At 54.0% G+C, this 18,340-nt stretch overlaps 1 protein-coding gene across 1 annotated transcript in view; it reads left to right on the top strand.

Annotated features, from left to right (window-relative positions):
* Window positions 1-18,340, top strand: part of LOC118211893 (cingulin) — a 36,049-nt gene that overhangs the window by 9,267 nt on the left and 8,442 nt on the right. Inside the window, 15 exon segments of the mRNA XM_035389460.1 lie at window positions 2,574-3,012; window positions 3,014-3,616; window positions 3,848-3,948; window positions 4,283-4,352; window positions 4,661-4,756; window positions 7,280-7,398; window positions 7,949-8,081; window positions 8,435-8,647; window positions 10,064-10,212; window positions 11,645-11,765; window positions 13,158-13,370; window positions 13,482-13,703; window positions 14,214-14,462; window positions 17,175-17,345; window positions 17,605-17,766. Coding sequence (XP_035245351.1) covers window positions 2,575-3,012; window positions 3,014-3,616; window positions 3,848-3,948; window positions 4,283-4,352; window positions 4,661-4,756; window positions 7,280-7,398; window positions 7,949-8,081; window positions 8,435-8,647; window positions 10,064-10,212; window positions 11,645-11,765; window positions 13,158-13,370; window positions 13,482-13,703; window positions 14,214-14,462; window positions 17,175-17,345; window positions 17,605-17,766 — 3,060 coding nt within the window. The 5' untranslated portion in view covers window position 2,574.

Here is an 18,340-nt window from a genome sequence, read left to right as displayed (position 1 = left end):
CAGCATGTGGGGGAGAGAAGTGTGTGTGTGTGCGTGCATGCCCACTTGGGCGCATGTACGTGTGTGTGCGCGCGTGAGCGAGAGAGCGTGTGTGCGTCTGTGTGTGTGTGTGTGTGTGTGTGTGTGTGTGTGTGTGTGGAAAACCCCCACATGGTGTGTTTTGGGGAATTTCATTTTAACTTTGAAGTTAATTTATCTTTAAAAATGTACACTGGACACTCCCAAAATCATGCGCTGGCATGATTTGCATTTTATAAATCATGTGCTTGGGGGAAGACAGCACTGGCTTTAATGCACACTCCACTGTCCAGGCTATAGCTGCTGCTGCTGCTGGCCACTACTAACTAATGATGCCCATTATGGTAAGAGCTCACCTGGGAGGCTGTGCTTGGGGGAGGACGCAGATGAGCAGATGATACTCATTCCCAGCCTCCTCCTCTTGACCTTTTCTCCCTTTATTGAGCTCCAGCGGTGCTTTAAGGGCCTTCTGCAGAGCTGTGAGCAAAGCTTCCATTAGACTCAGGAAACCTGGGAACCCACTTTCCACTGTCTCCTAAATTCACACTGACAGAAACTGCTGGAGGTGGTGGTGCCCTTTAGATAGTTTTTCAGATAGAATCAGGATAGGCTGTTTTTGCTCTGGTATGTGAGGCCTTGTTGTGGATTTATTGGGAAAGCTCTTTCCTGCTCTGCTGAGCGGTATCAGTAGATCGAGGCTATCGATCATCTGCCTGTCAAGTGCCAATGTCGGTATGCGGTCAGTTGTAAGTGGGTTGTGTTTATCCTGCCACAGCGTTGTGATTATGTGCACAGCCTCCCTGTGTTAAAGCGAGATAACGAGATTTTCAACGCTAGCACACTGGGAAACGTAGTTTCGTGTACTACAGCTGGAGAGTGCAGGGAGGGAGTGTGCCGGAGGCTGGCGCTGTGTGCTCCTGGGTGCACAGAGGAAGCGGAGGTGAGAGCGAGGGAACAGGGGAGGGACCTGCGGAAGGAAAGAGGGAGAACATGAGAGTGCATGATGGTGAAGACAGGCCATGCCGTTCCTATGGGCTTCAGTCAGCCCTGAAGGTGGAGCTGCTGTGGGCGGGCGGTGATGATGGAGGAAACGGAATGGTAGACATGGAGGACCAGGGCAGGGAGAGCCATTACAATACATTACATTACATTGCATTACAGGCATTTAGCAGACGCTCTTATCCAGAGCGTAACTTTTTACATAGCATTTACATTGCTTCCATTTGTACAGCTGGATATATGCTGGGGTTAAGTAGTAGGGGTACAACAGCAGTGTACCCTGCTGGGAATCGAACCTGTGACCTTTAGGTTACAAGACCAGCTCCTTACACATTGTCCTGCATTGCTGCCCCGTGGGTCCATGTCTCTGTGTTGGCTCGAGCGCTGCATCTCATGCAGAGATAATGGCAGGTCTGACCTATACCACCGGCAGGTGCTTAGAAATATAGCCTGCAGTCTCTCTGTCGTTTAAGTCAGACTAGACACACACAGACGTGCACACACACACACACACACACACACACACACACAGCGTTCAGAAATAACAGAATGAATGATGCCAAGTTCACTCTGGTTCCTTAGTGTGCCAGTCTATATGAACGGTAACAGTTGACGAGTCCATGCGCCCAGTGAAAAACTATACGTCAATTAAATAACTTCATAATGGACTTTAGCTAGCTAACCGGAACATAAACCTCATGCGATTAACTCTCAGGCTTGTGTTGTGCTGTCTGCTTCTGGGAAATGGCCGCCGTGATCTTTCTCCTTTCAGAAAGAGCATTTCACAGCGGCCACGGGGGCCTCATTTGAATATCAATTGCAGCTGCGCTGTTGCGCTGTTGGGGTGGAGAGAAATGACTGCTTCCTTGTGTGCGCTGCTCTTTTCACAAACACCGAGACCCAAATGCCAGTCCGTCCGGAGTCCAAACGCCGCCCCCCGCTTATTCCGGTTAAATAAGCGTGTCTCTCTGGTGTTGGGGCGGGGTCCTGCCCCACTCTTACCAAACCCTTATGGGGGGCAGCACGGGCGCATTCATTCATACAGACACCCAGCGGCGTTTTAAAAAAACACTCATCCTTCCATTCCACCGACAAACCATTCAAATCTGATTCCATCAGCGACGCTAGTAGTATGTTCTGAAAGCAGATTACTTTCGATTGAACCACAACTCTGCAAAAAAAATGACAGTACAGCGTGCTGAACTTCCACAAGAACCGCACAGTTGAGTAACTTGGTTAGAAGTTGATTTTGGTACGCATTTTCTAGTGTGCTACCTGCGGGTACATAAACCCCCATTGTTTCTGGACATTTATATGCTAACATTGCTAGCTGCTGGTGGATGCAGACTGACTGAATAAATGCTGAATAAACTCTTCTTTTTGTACATACTGCATGTTGCTTAATACTCACTGCACTGCACTGGAAGGCAAAAATGCTGATGCTGGCTGAACCGCCACTTAAACTTTGATGTGTGTCCGTGGTCCTGTCGCAGGACCTCTGCGGTCTTCGGTTCGGTTCCTCACTCTGTCCCCGCTTCTCTCTCCGCCCCCCGCAGCATGAGCGCCCCGTCCCCGGACAGGAGGACGCCCCTGGACTACGGCGTCCAGATCCGGTTCATCAAGGACCTCCACGACACGGGCGGGGGCGGGGCCCGGAGCGCGGGGAAGAGCGGCGCCGGCGCCCACAAGTACGGCGTGGCGGTGCGGGTGCAGGGCATCGCGGGGCAGCCCTACGTGGTCCTCAAGGAGGGGGAGAAGGGCGACTCGTACGGGGTGCAGCTGAGGTCCGGCTCCCCCCAGGCCTACGGCAGCCTCCCCAGGAGGAGGGAGGACGGGGGGGCCCCCGGCTCTCTGGCCGGGGAGGGGGGCGGGAGCGCCCTGCGCCGGGCCCGGTCCCACGGCTCCCTGCTGGAGGGGGAGGCCGCGGGGGACTTCTCCGAGCCCCTGGGGAGGCCCCCTGGGGACGGCCGCTCCGGGAGCTATGGGACTCTGGACGGGGGGGGTCGGGATCGGAGGGGAGAGGGAGAGGGGGAGTGTGGAACCCCGGCCCCCGCCCGAAAGCAGGGGAGGGAGGGGCAGCTGGGGAGGGCCTCCTCAGGCTGGGGTGAACGGGTCGCTAGGGGGCGAGGGAGGGCTACAGCGGGGTAACTATGCGCCTACAGAGCCCTTCCCAGTCCCCCCGCCCCCCATATCGTATGTGCAGGATCCCCCCCAGGCTGTGGACAGAAACTCTCTGGCCCCCATCAACAGACTCATCAGCAGGTTTGACGGCAGCGCTCCCGCTGGTCCCGCCGGTCCAGCCAGGGGGCGCTCCGGAGCCGGAGGGCGGATGAATTCGGAGGAGCACAAGCGCTCCCGCAGCGTGGACATTGGCGACAGGGCGCCGGACGCGCCGGTGGCCCCTCCCCTCCCCTCGTCCATCTCCAACCCCTACAGCTCCCCTCCGTCGTCCTCCGCCTCCTCCTACAGCAGTTTGGGGCGGGGCCCCGGGTCCGTCGCCAGGGTGGCGGCCCTCTCTGCTCCTTCATCAGCCAGCGACTGGTCAGCAGGGAGCTATGTTGCCAGGGAGCCGCTGCCCGTCAGTCAAACAGAAACACAGGTAAGAGGCCTGGTGGAATTCTGTGATTGGTTGATGGTTTGCAGGAATGCCTTGATTGGGGGATGAGGCTGCGTTAGAGCACCTAATGTGAGCGCTCAGCTAGCTATTGTGTTTGAAAGAGCTGTAACTTAACATGCTGTAGTATATCTTTCCATACAGTGAATCCGTGAATGGTTTTTGTTTGTTGGTATTGTGACCTCATTGACATTAAGTCCTGTGATTTGCACCAAGGTGACGCCTGACCTGCTGCTGATGGACCAGGGTCAAGGTTCGGAGGTCATGACCGAAGAGGAACGAACCAAACAGGCCGTCTACAACATCCTGAGATTGGGGTATAGATTATTCTCAAAAACGTTTGAAAGATTGTTCTCTTCTCACGTCAGAAAGAAGCCGCATTTCCATAACTTCAGTACGACTCCACAGGACTGCCCTCCGTCTCTTTAGTATAATTGTGATTGGAGTGAAACCATGCATTAACTGGACACTGCTCCATATCCAGTGGGCAGGTAGGCCTGCAGGTAAGAGCAGTGCCTGGCACTGGGATTAAGGGTAGCAGCAGTGGAGCTGACGGTGGATGATCTGATGCGTTAAGTGCTGAGTAAGGGCGAGGTGTGTCCGGTGCTGTCTGTAACTGCTCTGCTTATCCTGTCCCTTTTCCTCTTTCAGGGCCAATGAGAATGAATCTGCCACCAAACAGAAAGTCAACCTGGTCTTTGAGAAGATTCAGGGCCTGAGGGTAATGGTGTGTTTATTTTTACCATTATATTGGGCGTGGATGTTTGTGTGCACTTGCGTGACACTTATATTATGAAGCAGGATTAAGGATTTAGCTGGATAGATAGCATGCATATTTTGAAATGGCTCAGGCTTTTGTCCAATAAGATTCTGTTGTTACTGAAAATATTTTTATGAGTTAGGCAGTTAGCTCCTCACTCACACTTTGTGACATGGCCCCTGGTGTCTCTCTGCCCGTGCTGTAACCGCCTTGTACAAGGTGTGCCTGTGTGAAAGTGTGTGTGCTGATGGCTGCGCTTCTCTCTCCAGACCAGCGAGGGCGCCAGTGAGGCATGGAGGGCGGAGAAGAGGGATCTGGAGAGGAGGCTTGCTGAGCTGCAGTCGGCTCTGAGCGTGGAGAGAAAGGTCAGACTTCTGTCCCCGTGTACTCTGCGCTGTGTCAGTGTGTTTGTGTAGCACAGAGTCCCCCTCAGGTCTGATGCAGTGTAGCACAGAGTCCTCCTCAGGTCTGACACAGTGTAGCACAGAGAACCCCTCAGGTCTGACACAGTGTAGCACAGAGTCCTCCTCAGGTCTGACACAGTGTAGCACAGAGAACCCCTCAGGTCTGACACAGTGTAGCACAGAGAACCCCTCAGGTCTGACACAGTGTAGCACAGAGTCCTCCTCGGGTCTGACACAGTGTAGCACAGAGTCCCCCACAGGTCTGACACAGTGTAGCACAGAGTCCCCCTCAGGTCTGACACAGTGTAGCACAGAGAACCCCTCAGGTCTGACACAGTGTAGCACAGAGAACCCCTCAGGTCTGACACAGTGTAGCACAGAGTCCCCCACAGGTCTGACACAGTGTAGCACAGAGTCCCCCTGAGGTCTGACACAGTGTAGCACAGAGTCCCCCACAGGTCTGACACAGTGTAGCACAGAGTCCCCCTCAGGTCTGACACAGTGTAGCACAGGGGCCCCCTCAGGTCTGACACAGTGTAGCACAGAGTCCCCCACAGGTCTGACACAGTGTAGCACAGGGGCCCCCTTGGGTCCTAATGCTGCCACACTGCTGCCTTCGTATCAGGACTCAGGACTGGACTTGCTGTCCCGCTCTCCTGCCTCTGTATCACTGTATGACCGAATCATTTGAGGTTTTAAATTACTCATAGGGCAGCTCTTTAGCTGACTTTATTTGCTGGCGTCGTCTGAATCAGTCCATTTCTGCGAACTCGGACAGGATGTTCAGTCATTATTTATGGAGAAGCCATGATGTGCTGAGGTGCTGAAGGGAACACTTTTGAGCCAAAGTGTACTGAGTGTAAGGCTGAAGGAACACTGTGACTCTAGGTGTACCGAGATGCTGAAAGAACATTATGACCCTGGTTTTGAGATGCTATGGCAACACTGTGACTCGCAGTGAGATGCTGAAGTAACACTGGCTTGTGCAGTGACGTGCTGAAGGAAAACTGTAACTGGCTGTGAGGAGTTCTGATGATACTGTGACTCATGGAGAGATTCTGTATGGGTAGCCAGACGCGTAAAGAAAGCTGGTAAAGACGGTAGGTGGAGTCAGATGCTGAAGCAGCACTATCTGCAGTTGTTGTGAGATGCTGACGGCCGCATGTTTATTGCTGATTTATTTTGTTTGCATGACATGGATGTTCGCTTTTGTTTGTTAATAAAGATGATGTCATGGTTTTATCGTTGTGAGTACTGAACGGCGATTCATGGACGTTCTTGCTCATAGAAAACAACTGCAGTGCTGTCTGTCAGTCACTCTAGTGCTGCCTATGGGTCAGTGGCTCTGCAGTTGTGTCAGTCGCTGTCCGTCAGTGCCTCTGAGCAGCTCCAGTCCGCAGAGAGCCCTGAAGTGCGTCCTCTGATCCAGCGTAGGCCCACTCCACAAGGCCTTCCGATCGAACCGTTTCCTCGACCTCAATTAAAACTAGTTCCCGCTCTTAATGAGAAAAAGAGGCTATCGGAGAATGGCCTTCCATTGAGCATTCAACGCCCTTCTGGAGCCGTCCTGACCAGCCAATCACACGCAGCCTGAGGAGCCCGGCCCTCCCGTACGGCACGGTCGCCGCACGTGTGCGGGGCGTTAATTAGCATGGAGAGCTCAGCCAAACACCGTTTGCTCCGCGCGGGCATTAGCATCCCGTCTCCGGGGGAAAAGCTAATTAGCCAAATCCTAATTAGGACCCGAGGATTTACTTAAGAGCTCCGTAACTGCGGGCGGCTAATTGCGCGTTTGGAGCGAACACCTGTGGACGCGGCGCTCCCCCTGGACCGGAGCCCTGTTAGTGTAGCCTGTCTGTCGCCACACCGGTACAGCAGGGCCCGTATCGACTCACTGTGGGGGAAAAAAACATGCCGGCTTTGACCTGGGTCCTACCCTGGCCTTAATTACAGTGCACACACACACACACACACACACACACACAGAGGTACGGCTCTCCTGCTCCCTGGAACAAGGCAGACCTGCACTGCCCCCGCTGTGATAACAGGCTTACTGCACACCTGCTCGGCGTAAATAGCAGTTTGTGTGTCCCTGTGGAAAGCTGAATACCAGCAGAAAGGCAATGCGTGTTAAAAATGCATTGTGTTTTAGCTCAGGGGATTTATTCAAATAGTCCTTCCTCCTTCATTTTCAGCCAGTTATTAACCATGAATATTCTCCATTAAAGGGATAGTTCACCCAATAATTTATTTAATTTATTTTAATTTCTTATCTTGAGAAATCAAATGTCTCTTGAAGCAGCAATGCAGCTCTCCTTAGTGTATTTCTTGAGATCTTTTTAGTTCCTCAAAAAAGCCTTGATGCCAAGGCCTCATTTCCTAAATGAATAGAAGTCCAAGGAAGGTCCTGTTAAATTTCTCCTTTAGAATCTCTTTGAAATGAGTAAAGAAAGCTGTTGCTACTGCTGCTGCTCTGTGTCTCAGGGCTCATCCAGCGCTGACCTCAAGCTGAAGGCCGAGCTGGAGGACTGTCTGGATGAGAACCTGCAGCTGCAGGAACAGCTGGACAAGAAGAAGAACGAGATGCACCAGACACACACTGAGTAAGGACGAGGGGGGATAGTGTGTACGTGTGTGTGTGTGTATCTGTGTGTGTCTGTATGTACCTGTGTTTCTGTGTGCGTGTTTGTGAGTCTGTGTGTGTGTCTGTACGTATGGCTGCTGTATGGGGTCTCTGTGTTGGTGTCTGTGTGCGTGTTTGTTAGTCTGTGTGTGTGTCTGTACGTATGGCTGCTGTGTTGGGGTCTGTGTGCGTGTTTGTGAGTCTGTGTGTGTGTCTGTACGTATGGCTGCTGTATGGGGTCTCTGTGTTGGGGTCTGTGTGCGTGTTTGTGAGTCTGTGTGTGTGTCTGTACGTATGGCTGCTGTGTTGGGTTCTCTGTGTTGGTGTCTGTGTGCGTGTTTGTGAGTCTGTGTGTGTGTCTGTATGCGTATGCTTGCTGTGTCGGTGTCTCTGTGTTGGTGTCTGTGTGCATGTTTGTGAGTCTGTGTGTGTGTCTGTACGTATGGCTGCTGTGTTGGGGTCTCTGTGTTGGGGTCTGTGTGCGTGTTTGTGAGTTTGTGGCAGGTACCCATGCTCTCTCCCTCTGCCAGACTGACCCAGTTGCGGATGGACAGGGAGTCTGCGGAGTCTCGGGTTCGACAGCTGGAGGACCAACTGTCCGGCCTGCAGGAGGAGCTGAAGAAGGAGTCAGAGAGCAGAGCTCAGTCAGACTCACTGCAAGCGGTACCTCTCCCTCTCTCCTCTCTCTCTCCTCCTCCATCCCTCCCTCCCTGTCTGTCCCTCTCTCCGTCCCTCTCTCTCTCCCTCTCCCCTCTCTCTCTCGCCTCCTCCATCCCTCCCTCCCTGTCTGTCCCTCTCTCCGTCCCTCTCTCCTCTCTCTCTCTCCTCCTCCCTCCCTCCCTCCCTGTCTCTCTCTCCGTCCCTCTCTCTCTCCCTGTCTGTCCCTCTCTCCCCCTCTCTCTCTCTCCATCCCTCCCTCTCTCTCCCTGTCTGTCCCTCTCTCTCTCTCTCTCTCTCTCTCTCTCTGTTCACCCGTGTGCTCCTCTGAGACCTGCGCTGTCCTGTCCCCCCTGCAGGACCTGATGTCGGCGCGGGCGGAGCTGGCCGAGGCCGCCATGCTGCGGCAGCGGCAGGAGGACGCCCTGCGGCAGCGGGAGCGGGAGCTGACCGCCCTGAAGGGGGCGCTGAAGGACGAGGTGGCCACACACGACCGGGAGATCGAGGCACTGCGGGAGCAGTACAGCCAGGACATGGAGAGACTGAGGAGCAGCATGGAGCAGGTCTCCCAGGTAACGATCGCACCAGCACCCCGACACACACACACACACACTCACACACACACACAAACACAGACACACGCACGCACGCACACACACACACTCACACACACACACACACACGCACACACGCACACACGCACACACAGACACATTACATTACACACACACAGACACACACGCACGCACGCACACAGGCACAGACACAAACATGAGCCGACACAGACAAACACACACACACACACACACCATCACAGAGACACGCGCACACACACACACACAGTCACACAGAGACACGCACGCTCGCACACAGGCACGCACACAAACATGAGCCGACACAGACAAACACACACACACACAGACACACACGCACGCAACCACACACACACACACACACCCACCCACACAGTCACACACACACACACACACACGCACACAGTCACACACGCACGCTCGCACACAGGCACGCACACAAACATGCACACACACAGTCACACACACACACGCACGCACGCACACAGTCACACACGCACAGACACACACACACACACGCATGCACACACACAGTCACACACACGCACGCACGCACGCACACAGTCACACACGCACAGACACACACACACACACACACACACACACACTCAGGAACACACAGACACACACGCACGCTCGCACACAGGCACGCACACAAACATGAGCCGGCACAGACAGACGCACAAACACACACACACACACACAATCACAGAGACAAGCGCGCACACATGAGCACAGACACAGATGCGCACACACACACATCATCAGCAGATCTCTAAGGCGAGCTCGCAGTGCTGTGTAACCCTGATTTACAGTGAGCAGAATGCTGTGGAAAGGAAAAGGGCGAGGGGGGGGGGGGTGTGACACGCAGTGACTCACTGCGATTCGCTGTGATGATGAAAGGCCAGTGTCCCAGCAGGGCAGCGAATCAGAGAGGCAGCGGGACACGCGCCCCGGCGACCTGCCCTTCCCCCCCCCCCCGCCTCTGATTCCTGCCCCGTCTCCACGGGGCCCTGATCCAGCGTCACTTCAAACGGCCGCACATGAAAGGGCTTCCAGCATCAAATCAGCGTCTATCCCACAATGCAAATGGGCTGCAAATGGGCTGCAAATTCTGCACAGCTTACACACGGCAGTTAGAATAACTGATAATGAAATGATGCAGTCCTTTCGCAGCCAAGTCTAAATGCACTCACTCAGACACTGGGATGAATGCTTGTGTCCCTTCTACTCCCTCCCTCGCTCCGGTACCCACCCCTCTCCTCCTCTCTCCCTCTCTCTCTCTGGAACTCACCCGTCTCCTCCTGTCTCCCTCTCTCCTTCCCTCCCTTGCTCCGACACACACCCCTCTCCTCCTCTCCTCCCCTCTCCTCCTCTCTCCCTCTCTCCGCGCAGTCGCAGCAGCACATCGAGGCCGAGCGGCAGCGGGTCAACAGCAGCATGCGCTCCATGCAGCAGCAGCTGGAGGACTGCAGGGAGGAGGGCGGCCACTGGAGGGAGCAGTTCCAGTCCACCCGGGAGGAGCTGCGCTCCACCAAGCAGCAGTGAGTCCCCCAAACCCCCCGCCCCCCCCCAACAGGGTGACAGTACTGCTGGGAGGGCGAGATAGCAGGGCCCTGACAATGGGCTCAGCTAACGTGTGCTACCGGTCACACCGATACCAGCCAGCCTTTGTGTTTCAGTGTGAACAGCAGAAGCCTGTGATTGGTTCAGACCAGTCAGGTTGACAGCTAATTGTACTTCCTGTCAATTTTGGTATCAATCTCCCATTGTCTGGTCAAATTAAATAGTCTTCACTGAAAGAACCCATGCAGAACAAACCTTTCTTTTAATTTAATTTTTTTTATTGTATTCATAGTTTTTAATACCTTTTTTAATACTTACACAATCTGAGATGTGTTTAACTGACCTGTGACCTGGTTTTTCAGACAGTCCTTCTCTCTGATGTTTGCTCCCCCCCCACAATGAATGTTCCTTTTGTTTTTTTTTGACTTGCATTCCGGCAGGGACCGCCCCCCCGTCGGCGCGCCACAGTGAGGGTCACGCACTTCCTGCTGTCTGAGCCGCGTAGTCGTAGTCGCGTAGTCCGTAGAGCTCGTTTGCCTCTCTGGTTCTGTTTCGCTTTGTGGTCGTTGATAATCATCCAATCGCTTTTCGTCAACTAAGGAGATTATTTAGTAAACGTTTTGATTGACAGTGTTTTCTTTGAAGTTGCTTTGGTCTTGAAAATGATTAATTCAGTGAGATGTAATGTGTGATGATCACTGTGCATTTGTGAGCTTTGTCCTGTGATTATGTGAATCCTGTAGACAGTGTGGCAGTCCCCCCCCACCCCCCACCCCCACCCATTGAACCGAGTGAAGGGAATCACTGAACTGATACTATAATGAAATGAAAAGTACAGAATCAAAGTTTAAACACGGGCCTGTATCTCTCTGTTTGTGGAGGAATTACGCTCTGTTAAATGTTAACCTGTGTCCCTTCAGCGTTCAGTTCGCTTTATTTGCGTTGGGACAGAGAGCTTTAACTGCCATTGACCCCGAGGATCAGCGAAACCCTTTGTGAGCTTTTGTCTGACTTGTAATCTTACCTCACCACCAAGATTACAGCCAGTTTCCTGAAAGGGAGTGTCAGAACGTAGCCCTGATTGCTTATGAGAAGGAAAAAAAGGATTGAATTTTGATTCTGCACATACGTTTTAGTACTAATCGCAGATTTCTCCAACCGGATAAGAGTGTATGAGTGTCGAACTGCGAGTAGATTGTGCGTTGGGTGTGGTTTAAATTTGTGTTGTTTAATCTGTCTTTGTGTGTGTGTATTTGTAAGAACCTTGTTAGTCAGTGGGTGTATGCATTGTCTAACAGCTGCCTGTTTGGTGGGAAACAGGTTGCATGTTTTGTAACGGTATTGTGTGTGTGCGTGCGTGTGTGTGTGTGTGTGCGTGCGTGTGTGTGTGTGTGTGTGTGTGTGTTATAGGCTGCTGCAGACTCGTCTGGAGAAGGAAGATTTTGAGGAAGAGCTGAAAGAGCTTCAGGAGAAAGTGAACGTTATGAAGGAGCAGATTCCTGACCCCAAGGAAACGAGTGCCCTCACACAGGTACAGTACACACACACACCCCCCCACAGACCAGCGCCCTCACACAGGTACAGTACACACATACACCCCCCCACAGACCAGCGCCCTCACACAGGTGCAGTACACACATACACCCCCCACACAGACCAGCGCCCTCACACAGGTACAGTACACACATGCACCCCCCCACAGACCAGCGCCCTCACACAGGTACAGTACACACATACACCCCCCACAGACCAGCGCCCTCACACAGGTACAGTACACACATACACCCCCCCACAGACCAGCGCCCTCACACAGGTACAGTACACACGTACACCCCCCACAGACCAGCGCCCTCACACAGGTACAGTACACACGTACACCCCCCCACAGACCAGCGCCCTCACACAGGTACAGTACACACATGCACCCCCCCACAGACCAGCGCCCTCACACAGGTACAGTACACACATGCACCCCCCCACAGACCAGCGCCCTCACACAGGTACAGTACACACATACACCCCCCCACAGACCAGCGCCCTCACACAGGTACAGTACACACGTACACCCCCCACAGACCAGCGCCCTCACACAGGTACAGTACACACATACACCCCCCCCCACTAATCAGTTGTGTATATATACACACACACACACACCAGCACCCTCACACAGGTGCAGTACAAACATACACCCCCCCACAGACCAGCACCCTCACACAGGTACAGTACACACATACACACAGACCAGCGCCCTCACACAGATACAGTACACACATACACCCCCCCACAGACCAGCGCACTCACACAGGTACAGTACACACATACACCCCCCCACAGACCAGTGCCCTCACACAGGTACAGTACACACATACACCCCCCTACAGACCAGCGCCCTCACACAGGTACAGTACACACATACACCCCCCCACAGACCAGCGCCCTCACACAGGTACAGTACACACGTACACCCCCCCACAGACCAGCGCCCTCACACAGGTACAGTACACACGTACACCCCTCCACTAATCACTTATACACACTCCAGTGCTCTCACTCATGCAGGGATATACACATTGAGGTCCTCATGTAAGTACTGTCTCATACATTTGCATACATACATGCAGCCGCACTAACACCCTTAGAGGTCTGAGATCTGATGCGTCCCACCAGTCTCATTGAGAGATGGATGGACACACACACACAGGTATATGTGTGTCGCATCACTTGTTTCTCTCGGGTGTATGGAGGACACACTAGTTTGAATCTGTAACGGTGTTTGTGATGAGCGTTGAAGTGTGAAGAGTGTTTGGCCATTCCGAATTGGGGAGGAAAAGTGGAACAATCATAAAAATAAACTGGAAGCTCCTCACCGGGCTGTGGGAAATGTCAGCTTCCTGTCCCTCACCCACGCGTGCTCCTGCAGGAGATGCAGACCTGCCTCGCAGACCTCAAACTGGCCCAGTCCGCGCTGGACAAGCTGAGGGTGGACTTCGACAAGAGGGGGCTGGAGATCATATCCCTCAAGAAATCCAATCAGGAGCGGGAGGCGGAGCTGAAGTACGAGACGGACAGGCTGAAGGGCCAATCGCGGCGGGACAAAGAGGAGCTGGCGAAGGCGCAGGAGAAAGTGAAGCAGGTGTGTGGCGGCGGGCGCTGTCGGTTGTCCGTGTCGGTTGTCCGCGTCGGTTACCCCGGCTGCTCAGACGCTCGCGACGGACTCTGACCTGTCTCCTGTGTGTGTGTCCAGCTGCCGGCTCCGACGGTGGTGCAGGAGCTGCAGGAGGAGCTGCTGCAGGCGCGCAGGGAGGCGCAGCGCCACCAGGAGGCGCAGGGCTGCGCGGAGCAGGAGCTGCAGGCGCATAAGGAGCGGCTGGCCGCCGCGCAGGCCGAGCTGCAGGCGCTCAGGGAGGCGCAGCAGGAGCTGCAGGACTCGGGCGCCAGGCTCAGGGAGAAGGCGGCCCGTCTGGAGGTAACGCTCGCCGCGGGCCTGCGCTGGGGCGGGGCTGCGCTGGGGCGGGACCTGGGGTGGGGCTGCCACTGGGGCGGGGCCTCATTGGGGCGGGGCTGCGCTGGGGCGGGGCCTCACTGGGGCGGGGCTGCGCTGGGGCGGGGCCTCACTGGGGCGGGGCCTGCGCTGGGGCAGGGCTGCGCTGGGGCGGGGCCCCACTGGGGCGGGGCTGCGCTGGAGCGGGGCCCCACTGGGGCGGGGCTGCCACTGCTCTGTGTCACTTTCACTGTTGCCCTCTGTTCATTAAGTACCATGCCGTGGTTTAGTGCTGTAATGATGGTGCTAATAAAAATGATTAAATGTGTCGATTGTTAAATGTGTTAAAAAATGCATTGCTAGACATTGTTCCTGCTTTTTTCACCACCGTGTAAATATTTTCACGACAGCCCTTTCTCATTTGAATGCTGATGGGCCAGAGAGGGGGTATTAAACGGGTTTAAATGATGAGTCTCCGCTGCCTCCGTGCTTAAGGCCAGCCTGCAGTCCAGCGCCTCCCAGAGCCAGGAGGCGGAGCAGGTCCTGGAGGAGCAGAACCGGAGCCTGCGGCTGCAGCTGGAGGAGGCGCGGCGCTCCTCCGCCCGGCTGGGGCAGGAGCAGGAGGAGCTGGCCCGCCGCCTGGAGGAGAGGGAGCGGGAGAAGGAGGCTGCGCGCCGGAGCCTGAACGAGCTGGAGGAGCAGAAGAGGCTGCTGGACCGCGCCCTGGACAAGGCCAACAAGGAGGTACGTGCGCCTGCGCTAACGTTACTGTCCACCAGAGGGCGCTGCGCTCCAGCAGCGCACAGTCTGTTCATCTTGCTGAGGGCTGTTTGCTGGGTTGCCAAGTATGGATTATTTCAAGAAAGTTATTGTTCATTTGGTCAACAGCTCAGTCCTTTATCCTGTCCTCCAGTTGTTGCAGAGATGCAGTGGCTATTGTAACTCACACACATTTTGTTGGGAAATATACACTAAAGTGCTTCATATTACATTCACTGCCGTACAGATCATTTCAACAACCCTGTCCCTGCACCCTCTGCACTTCACCCCTCCTTCATGTCTTCACTTGCCTCTTCCGTCCTTTCTCTCCTCTCACCTGTCATTGATCTGTCTCCTTGTCCAGGCCGCTCTTGCTCTTTCTCTCTCTCTCTCTCTCTCTCTCTCACTCACTCATGCTGCTCCATGCTTTCTTAATGAGAGGCAGACGTTTACTGTTTCACCACAGTAAGGGCTGTTCTTGGACAGAGAGAGGAAAGAGAGCAGGGTGCCTTTAAGGGCAGGTCTTCAGGAGGCTCTACTTCCTGTTTATTCTTCACAGAAGAGCTTTTCCACTGAACTCTTATCTGACTGTATTGACATTTCTTGTGAAATGAGCCCAATCAGAGCACGCGGAACAATTTCACGTATTTCAATGGAATGTTATTGTCTTTCTGGCTCATTATACACGTTTGACTTACAGATATTTTGATTGCTTGCCAGCTTGCTAAATATAGCGACTGCTGCATGTGTAGTGTTTTCTGTGCAGCTTGCTGGCAACAGTGCTTACCGGATAGCTTGTTGTTCTGTCAATGCACCCTCATTGACAGAGTTAACCGAGCTTGGTGGATTAATGAAGGCCAGCAATCATACCATTGCTGTTATTTTAGGCATAATTAAGGCGGCAAAGCCAACCACAGCCAGCCATGTCTCCATGTATGTCTTCCATCCTAAGTAAGAATTTCTTAGGAAAGGTCGCTACTGGATCTTATTCCACACGACGTGCTTCCCTGCACCCTGACAAAGGGACTATTCTACCCTTGGTGTCCAAAGGGACAAAAGGGTCTTTGTGCATACTGTCTGTATGAGGGGTTTTGAGTGGGTTTTGGGAGTTTTCCAGAGAGATGGCTTTCAGCTCCGCACTGACCCTGCACATTATAGAGCATAGAGAACAGGCTGCAGCCGCCATCCGGCTCTCCTTCACTAAGTCTGTCTCTCCCTCAGTCTCCCTCTCACTCAGTCTGTCTCTCGCTCAGTCTGTCTCTCAATCTGTCTCTCACTCAGTCTCTCTCTCGCTCAGTCTCTCTCTCGCTCAGTCTGTCTCTCACTCAGTCTGTCTCTCGCTCAGTCTGTCTCTCGCTCAGTCTGTCTCTCACTCAGTCTGTCTCTCAGTCTGTCTCTCACTCAGTCTCTCTCTCACTCAGTCTGTCTCTCGCTCAGTCTGTCTCTCGCTCAGTCTGTCTCTCAGTCTGTCTCTCGCTCAGTCTGTCTCTCGCTCAGTCTGTCTCTCGCTCAGTCTGTCTCTCAGTCTGTCTCTCACTCAGTCTCTCTCTCGCTCAGTCTCTCTCTCGCTCAGTCTGTCTCTCACTCAGTCTGTCTCTCGCTCAGTCTGTCTCTCGCTCAGTCTGTCTCTCACTCAGTCTGTCTCTCAGTCTGTCTCTCACTCAGTCTCTCTCTCACTCAGTCTGTCTCTCGCTCAGTCTGTCTCTCGCTCAGTCTGTCTCTCAGTCTGTCTCTCGCTCAGTCTGTCTCTCACTCAGTCTGTCTCTCCCTCAGTCTGTCTCTCACTCAGTCTGTCTCTCGCTCAGTCTGTCTCTCAGTCTGTCTCTCTCTCAGTCTGTCTCTCACTCAGTCTCTCTCTCACTCAGTCTGTCTCTCTCTCAGTCTGTCTCTCACTCAGTCTGTCTCTCACTCAGTCCGTCTCTCCCTCAGTCTGTCTCTCCTTCAGTCTGTCTCTCTCTCAGTCTGTCTCTCACTCAGTCTCTCTCTCACTCAGTCTGTCTCTCGCTCAGTCTGTCTCTCAATCTCTCTCACTCAGTCTGTCTCTCGCTCAGTCTGTCTCTCGCTCAGTCTGTCTCTCACTGAGAAGCAGAGGTTTACCGTGCTGCCACATTAAAGGCTGTTATTGGACAGAGAGAGAAAAGAGATGAATCTGCCTTCACAGGTCTGCTGGAGGCTTCCAGGGTACTTCCTGTACATCCGGTGTACTCTTCACAGAAGAGCTTTTCCACTTAAGTCTTATCTGACTGTTAACATTTCTCATGAAATGAACCGGATCAGTGCATGCAGAACTGTTTCACCCATTCCAGTGGAGTGGGTTTTTTCTCCTCTCATTATACAGCTCGTTATACAGGTTTGACTGATGCCCAATGTATTGCTTGGCAGCTGGATATATATAGTAACTATGACAAATGGGTATTATGTAACATTGTTATGATGACCGTGAGTGTGAACTGGCAGGAGGGTGGAGGGGCTCTTCTCCACACACCTGTGTGACCCCTCTCCGACCCCTGTGTGACCTGTCTCTGACCCCTGTTTGATCTCTCTCCAACCCTTGTGACCCCTCTCTGCCCTTTTTCTGACCCCTATGTGACCCCTCTCTGACCCCCTCTGACCCTTGTGTGACCCCTGTCTGACCCCCCTCTGACCCTTGTATGACCCCTGCGTGACCCTTGCGTGACCCCTCTGTCTGCATTGCAGATGGAGCAGCTGTCCTCAGAGAGCCGGCAGTCTGCGCAGGCTCTGCAGGCCCAGCTGGAGGAGCAGCGGGAGCGTTCCAAGAGGGAGCTGCAGGAGGCGCAGCGGCACGGCAAGGAGCGGCAGGCCGAGCAGGAGAGAGCGCAGGCCAGCCTGCGGACTCTGCAGGAGGAGGTGAGCGCCTCCTTTCTTACTCACCCGCGCTCTTACACGCTGCCAGGAGGAGGCCAACGTGCTTTCCTCGCAGTTGTAGTTCAGTAGTTCTGTTTTGCTCAAGAGCATGCTGGACAAGTGAGTTTTTTTATTGGGCACGCTCAACTCCAGGTTGTGCACTTTTTGGATGAGAGGCATACATTTAGCTGAGCGGCCTTCAGCTGGTGCTCTCCCCCCCCCCCCCAAACGTACGTCTCCATGACGATGCGCTGTGTCCCAGGTGTCCCGTCTGAAGAAGGAGCTGCTGGCCTGCACTGAGGAGAGGGACAACGCCCAGCTGGACAAGGACATGCTGACCAACCGTGTGAAGAACCTGGAGGGGGAGCTAGAGAGCCAGAGGGGCTCCCAGTCTGACCGCAGCCGAGAGATCCGGGGCCTGGAGGTGAGCGCTGCGGGGGCGACCCAGAGAGAGAGAGTCTGCAGAGGGGCGGGCTTCACCTTCCGGCTCATCTGCCTGTGTCTCTGTCTGACTGACTGACTGTCTGACTGTGTCTCTGTCTGCCTCTCTGCCTCTCTGTCTGCCTGTCTGACTGTCTGTGTATCTGTCTGCCTGCCTGTCTGCCTGCCTGTCTGACTGCCTGTGTCTCTGTCTGTCTGCCTGTGTCTCTGTCTGTCTGTCTGACTGTCTGTCTGTCTGCCTGTCTGACTGTCTGTCTGCCTGCCTGTGTTTCTGTCTGTCTGTCTGACTGTCTGTCTGTCTGTCTGTCTGACTGTCTGTCTGTCTGCCTGTCTGTCTGTCTGCCTGTCTGTCTGTCTGTCTGTCTGCCTGTGTCTCTGTCTGTCTGTCTGTCTGACTGTCTGCCTGCCTGTGTCTGTCTGTCTGACTGTGTCTCTGTCTGTCTGTCTGCCTGTGTCTCTGTCTGTCTGCCTGTGTCTCTGTCTGTCTGACTGTGTTTCTGTCTGTCTGCCTGTGTCTCTGTCTGTCTGACTGTGTCTCTGTCTGTCTGTCTGTCTGA

This window comes from Anguilla anguilla, chromosome 1 (assembly GCF_013347855.1).
Source record: "Anguilla anguilla isolate fAngAng1 chromosome 1, fAngAng1.pri, whole genome shotgun sequence".
Lineage (NCBI taxonomy): Eukaryota > Metazoa > Chordata > Actinopteri > Anguilliformes > Anguillidae > Anguilla > Anguilla anguilla.
Note: the sequence above shows the minus strand (reverse complement) of the source record. Positions and strands in the feature narration are given on the sequence as shown.